At 42.6% G+C, this 6,401-nt stretch overlaps 1 protein-coding gene across 16 annotated transcripts in view; it reads right to left on the bottom strand.

The window, feature by feature from the left end:
- Positions 1–2,499: 2,499 nt before the first annotated feature.
- The window catches only part of PIKFYVE (phosphoinositide kinase, FYVE-type zinc finger containing), a 91,843-nt gene continuing 87,941 nt past the window's right edge, over positions 2,500–6,401 (bottom strand). For all 16 annotated transcript variants that reach the window (XM_019022160.4, XM_055379515.2, XM_055379516.2 and 13 more), the window contains one exon: positions 2,500–6,043. In XM_019022160.4, the coding sequence (XP_018877705.3) occupies positions 5,928–6,043 (116 nt within the window). In that variant the 3' untranslated portion in view covers positions 2,500–5,927. The remainder of the gene's footprint in view (positions 6,044–6,401) is intronic.

Below are 6,401 nucleotides of genomic sequence, written 5' to 3'. Positions count from 1 at the left end.
GTGCCCGAGCTCAAGGAGCACAACGGGCAGGTAACAGGCATCAACTGGGCCTCCAAGAGTAACCTCATCGTGACCTATGGCACAGGCCACAAGGCCTCTGTGTGGACGCTGACGGGCCGGGCGGGTAAGCCCGCACCCACTGCCTGCTGTGTGTGCTGGGCCCACAGGACAAGTTTGCTGTGGGCGGCAGCTGTGTGTCATTGCCATCTGTTATTTCCAGCGGGAGAATAACTGGTGGGTGTGCAAGTACATCAAGAAGCCCATTGGCTCCACCGTCCTCAGCCTGGACTGGCATCCCAGCAACGTGCTCCTGGCTAATGCCCCCTGCGACGTCAAGCATGGGATCCTCGGTATACATCAAGCGCGTGGAGGAGCGGCCGGCACCTCCACCATGGGACTCCAACATACCCTTTGGGGTGCTGATGTCTGAGGCCAGCGGTAGGTGCGGCTGGGTGCTCAGGTTGGCTTCTCAGTCAGCGGGTGCCTCACGGCCTGGGTCAGCCACGACAGCACTGCGTGCCTGGCTGATGCCAACAAGAGGAGGGCCTTGCAACCCTGGCCCCCACCTTCACCACAGAAGGCAGCCTGGTGGCAGCAGGCGACGACTGCTTCCGGGTGCTGTTTTACCCTGGCGCTTGGTGGGTGGCTGGATGGACAAAGCCAGGTAGAGCGGGCAGCGTGGCTTGGGGCCCGCCAGACTCCAGAGCCCCGAGCGAGCGAGAGGGCAACAGGGCCCCGGGAGCGGCCTCCACTCGCCGCACAAGCACAGTCTCAGCCGGGTCTGGCCCAGAGCCGCGGTTCTGCGCCCCAGGCATGCCCAGCGCCTGAGGGAGGACCTCAGGACCAAGTAACCTGCGAGGAGCACGCTGCCCTAGCTGCCAGGGAAGGGGCCCCGAGGGGCTCGGGGAGGCCGCCGCTCCGGGTGTGGCGAAAGTTCCTAGGGACCAGTAGGAGACCCCGTAGGGGCTGCTCACGCAGAAGGCGGGAAAACAAGTGGGGCGCTCTTCTTACCTGTTCAAGGAACCTGTGCCTTTTTCTTGAAGAAATGCTTTCATTTATCGCAGAAAAAGAAGAGAAAAGAAAAAGCACTATGCTGGTGACAAACTGCTTCGAAGCATAAAAAAGTCATTTTCGAGGAAAAAAATCATTTTTAAAAACTCTCCGTTTTTTAAAATATTAACCCAGGAATTTTATCAGATAATTCCTCTCTGACCCAAGAAACCTGTGGGCGGATAGGGACTGGAAAGCGGGCTGCCTCCCAAGCACCATCCGCTCCTCCCGCCCAGCACGAGAACGTGGAGGCAGCGACTGGGCGCCCGCAGATCTGCCACCTCCGGGTCTCCCTGCGCAGCTGGCCACCAGCCCAGCCTCCTGCCCAACCACCTCTCAGGGCACGCTCTATCCAGCCACCCTCGCCTTCCCCTGCAGGAACCCAGGCAGGGGGCGGGCCTCCCGGCTTCCTGCCCACAGGTGTGAGTTCCTGTGGGAGGGAAGCCTCCCCTCATGTAGCGGACCTGTGGTCCCTCGGAGCACGGAGGCACTGGCAGCGGAGAGCCCTGCCCACCCACAAATTCAGCCAATCGCAAATGGAAGAGGGCGGGACTTCCTTTAGTGCCCTATCAGAAGAAAGAAGGGGAATGCTGCTTGCCCAGTATTGGCTGAAATGAACTGTGGGTTTACCTTAAGTTACGCATTCTCCAGTGGTTAAACAACCAGGAAGAGAATGAACAGAATGAACAGAAAGCGACACTGCTAGGCCAGGTGAGGCAGAATAGTCTGGAAGCAGGGCCGATTCACACTGACTTTCTAGAACTAAATCAAAAGGAAAACCCCAACTTTCTACATGTAAGTAACAAAAGGACTGGAATACTCCGTTTGCAAGCACCCTCTTCCCTTTTCTGCATGGCAGACGGAAAATTGAAAGCATCTCTGATTGGCTGCTTTCTGCAACCAGACATTGGCATAGGAGTTTAACTTTGTAACTTCACTTCAGCCTCTGATTGGTTGCTTTCCACAGCCAATCAGATGCTTGCATAGGGTGTAACCTTTGTAACTTCGGCCTCTGACTGGTTGTTTTCCACAACGACACTTGCATAGGGTTTAACCTTAGTAACTTCACTTCAGCCTGATGGGTTGCTTTCTGCAACCAATCACACTGATTGCAGGCCACTAATTAATTTACACAGGGTGTACACCAACTAACCAATGGTAAATCCCTAGAGGGTATTTAAACCCCAGAAAGTTCTGTAACGGGAGCTCTTGTGCCCCAGTGCTCCTGGGCTCCTACTCTGTGGAATGTACTTCCGTTTTCAATAAATCTCTGCTTTTGTTGCTTCATTCTTTCCTTGCTTTTTGTGTTTTGTCCAATTCTTTGTTCAAAACGCCAAGAACCTGGACACCCTCCACCAGTAACACAAACACTAGGCTTGCAGGACAAACTCCATTTCCTTTTGTTGTCAATTTCTTCAAGCAGATTCAAAACTAAGTGGAGTAAGTAGATTCTGAGTTTATTGTTAAGATTTCTTTATTTACAGTACAAGTCTCCAAAAGTTCAAGGCAGTTATCTTTTAAATAACATGTCAATCATATAAAATAGCTAGAACCAAAGTAGAGAAATATATACATTAAGTACTTTCAATATAGTGGCATTTTTCATATTAAATTAAAAGAGGCTACTATGATTTACAATGCCATTTCCCTAGTTTAAAATTCAGCATGTCATAAGACATAAGGTACATTTTTTACAAAACTGACACAGCAGTATTAAAACTAATGATTGTAGTTTTTATTTTTTCTATAATACACTGCACCTGTGTTACCAAAAAAAAAAAAAAAAAAGATTGCACTAGATGGTTTGAATACTGCATAAGTCAGTATATTAACATTTGAGGAATAATGAATGGCCTGATCCGTTTTATGATCAGGCTCATTCACAACAGTTTTCACTCTTCAAGCTCAGCAAACTCCTACAGGTAATTACTTTCCTTGGCAGTTTTACACAGGATCACTGCAAATGGGTAAAATGTCATGAAGCTGATGACCACAATGCCATCACAAAAGCTGATATCGATATAACCCTACTATTTACAATACCTAATAAGAGCCAAAGCTAGAAAATCACTCACTGCTAAATCATGGAAAAAATTATAGTTTGTAGGAAATTTTGAATATCTATAAAATATTCAATAGACTACAAAAGAGCTTGCAACAGCTTGTTCTCATTATTTTTCTTAGGTCAGAATTAGAAAAAAGTAAATCCTTCCTATTTTTTAATAAGTTTTGATGGCATCAAAAAGCTTCACATTTATAAATAAGATTTTTATACAAAGCAACATGTTACTGACATAGTTTTCTCTTGCTACTATCAATTATTCTCGGGACTCATGTTGTATGTTAAGGAAGGAAGTATTAAGATTTCTTCCTCATTCCTAAATTTTCAGAATATACTCTAGGCCTTGAAGGAAAAGAAAACAGTCATTCAATACTTAACACTGAGTAGTACAATATTTGAAATATATCTATGATAGTGTCCTAAACAAGAGCAGCAAGGGACCAGACATAGTTCTACCACTCAATAGAAATAGTTAAATTGTATATTTCCCCTTCATTAATACTGTCCAATTTTAAAATGAGAGATTACCTTTGCAAGGCAGCAACTATTGTTTCAGAATGTATTATATTGAAAATTTTTGCCACAAAGTTACCTACTAGACTACAGTACTTTAAAACACAGTTGTTCAAGTCATGGGCAAGGAAAACAAAATCAACAGGACAGAGTATTGTCAGAAGCCATTCCTGTGGAGCATTCCTGCTATGCACATAGAATTGAAACTAAAAACAAAGAAACAACCTAATTGCACCTAGGGGGAGACACCTTGTACTTCAAGTGCTCATGACTAGGGGAGTACAGGAAATGGACAGGATAAATAACCATAAGTATCCTCACAGAAAAAATGAACAGAGACAAAACAGTGTTGGCATTTTAAATCAGATACAAAATCCATTGTTCCTAGACACAAAATAAGTTAATAATGTTCCACATTTATTTTTTTACCTCTGTACAGCTCCTTTAATAGTCTTTGATTTCAAAACTAAAATCCTCAGTGTTTTGTGTATCTTCAAAAGGCACATACACGTTTTTAAAAGGGGCCAAGTGGAACTTAGCATCACATTAGTCATAAGTCCTTGGTCAACTTGCTTCCAGTTCAAAACAAACCACATTTTTAATAAGCACCAAATACCAAACTACTGCCTTGATTCTCTAAAGCAAATTTTCCATAATGCTCCTAATTCAAGTATTCATCATACTGTGTAACTGAACTTGTCCAGATTTCTTATTATGTGAAGGTTAATGTGCCATTATTATAGGCAGTCCGAAAACAGTGAAATCCTTACAACTTTATAAGTCCCTAAATTATCCTTGTTACAAAAAGAAGTCAAGAGGAAATATTCTGGGGTTACAGTATTTCCTCAAAGATAGTTTACTACTTCTGATCACTTTTTAAAATAAACAAAAATGCTATTAAACAAGAAGTTCCTTACTAAGAATAACTTTCTTTTTTTGTTTCGTTTTGTTTTTTGAGACAGAGTCTTGCTCTGTTGCCCAGGCTGGAATGCAATGGTGTAATCCCAGCTCACTGCAGCCTCCGCCTCCCAGGTTCAAACAATTCTCCTGCCTCAGCCCCCCAAGTAGTTGGGGTTACAGGTATATGCCACCATGCCCAGCTAATTTTTTGTCTTTTTAGTAGAGATGGGGTTTCGTCATGTTGGCCAGGCTGGTCTTGAACTCCTGACCTCAGGTGATCTGCCTGCCTAGGCCTCCCAAAGTGATAGGATTATAGGCGTGAGCCACCGCACTCGGCCTATTTCTTAACACTTCTTAGCAGTCAGAACTAGCCATTATGTAGAAAGTTGGAAAAGGGGATGTCCACAGTAGAAATTTTTTATTTTATAGATGCCACCTAAATTGCTGGTTATATTGAAAAGACACTTTACCTCTGTGAATAAAACAAGTGTTTCCTTCTCACTCAGTTTCTTGGATTGGGCCTAATTTATTTTTTATATTTCAAAAATCTTTCATTAATAATTATTCCATTAGGGTTTAGTAACTACAGACTCATTTACTAATGATTTACTATGATACCCTAAAAATAAGAGAAAAAAACCTAGAATATGAGCATATGCAAGTAAGTGCAGTTTAATATATCAATTGCACAAAAATTTTAAACAAGCTTTAAAAATATCTCTAAAAGAAGGCTTAAAGTTAATTGCTGTAGCCTCCTGTCATCCACAGAAGACAAAATTTTAAAAACATCAAACATACTCAAAAACAGGCAAGCTGGAAAGATAAACAACATGACAGGATTCCCAGTTTAAGTCAAATTCCTCAATAAAACAATAAATGCCCACGTGTTTAACTGGCCATTAATGGAATAAATCAGAATTTTTGTAAAGGTTTCAGAAATTCTGATAATAAGTAACATTAAATTATTACAGAAAAACACAAAACAAATTCAGCAGCTCTACAAATGCTTTCTAAGTAGATAACGTGTTAAATGTGATGCCAGGATAGTCAATTTATGAGACACTGTTTTCTTCTTAAAACAATTAAGCTAGCAAATTTAACCCATTTTTCACCCTATCTACTCATCTCCAACTTTAGCCCTTTGAAACATGTCTGTATTTTAGCTTAAGAAAATTTTCATGCCACTTCCCAACCTACAGACAGCTCCACAGGTATCAAAAACCAAAGTGCAAATTCATGGAGTTTTACCATTCCATTACGGACAGTCTAAACAGCCACAGAACTGAAAAGCCTTGGCATACAGTGGTGAACACGATGAAGAAATAAAACATGTAGCTTATTTTTGGTCCTTTGTTCCTGTCCCCTTTTCCTTCACAGTCCATTTCAAAATATGTGCTTGATTTCAGCAATTCAGACCCAAGCCTGTCCAGTGGTCTGGTACCATTAGGAAATACTTGTCCATTGCCTCACAAAACCTAGTCCTGTACAACTCCGGAGACACCACTGTTGGCATTTTACCTGAGATTATGAAAGAGACAAGGGGGAAAAAGCTGTTATATAATTGATTGGGCAACTGATGTCAACTGACCATGTTCTTTCATATAAACTGCCATAAAGATACACATGCAGAAGCAGTCTGAGTGGGCAGGAAAGGTTATCTGCTGTGCCACATGCCATGGGACAAGGTCCTACCCGGTACGAGTTTCTGTTTAAAAAGACTAGCTCCTGCCTAGAGATGAGAGATGTCTAAGAGCACAAATGAGGCTAACAGTGCTTAGACAACTTGGAAGTCTCAAGTGTTAATTAAAGACAATCTCTTATTCAGAACATCTGGCTTTTTAAAAAATCTTTTTGAGAACCTCTGACATTTTAACAC

This window comes from Gorilla gorilla, chromosome 11 (genome assembly GCF_029281585.2).
Source record: "Gorilla gorilla gorilla isolate KB3781 chromosome 11, NHGRI_mGorGor1-v2.1_pri, whole genome shotgun sequence".
NCBI lineage: Eukaryota > Metazoa > Chordata > Mammalia > Primates > Hominidae > Gorilla > Gorilla gorilla.
The sequence above is the reverse complement of the archived record's forward strand: the minus strand, read 5'-3'. Positions and strand labels throughout refer to the sequence as shown.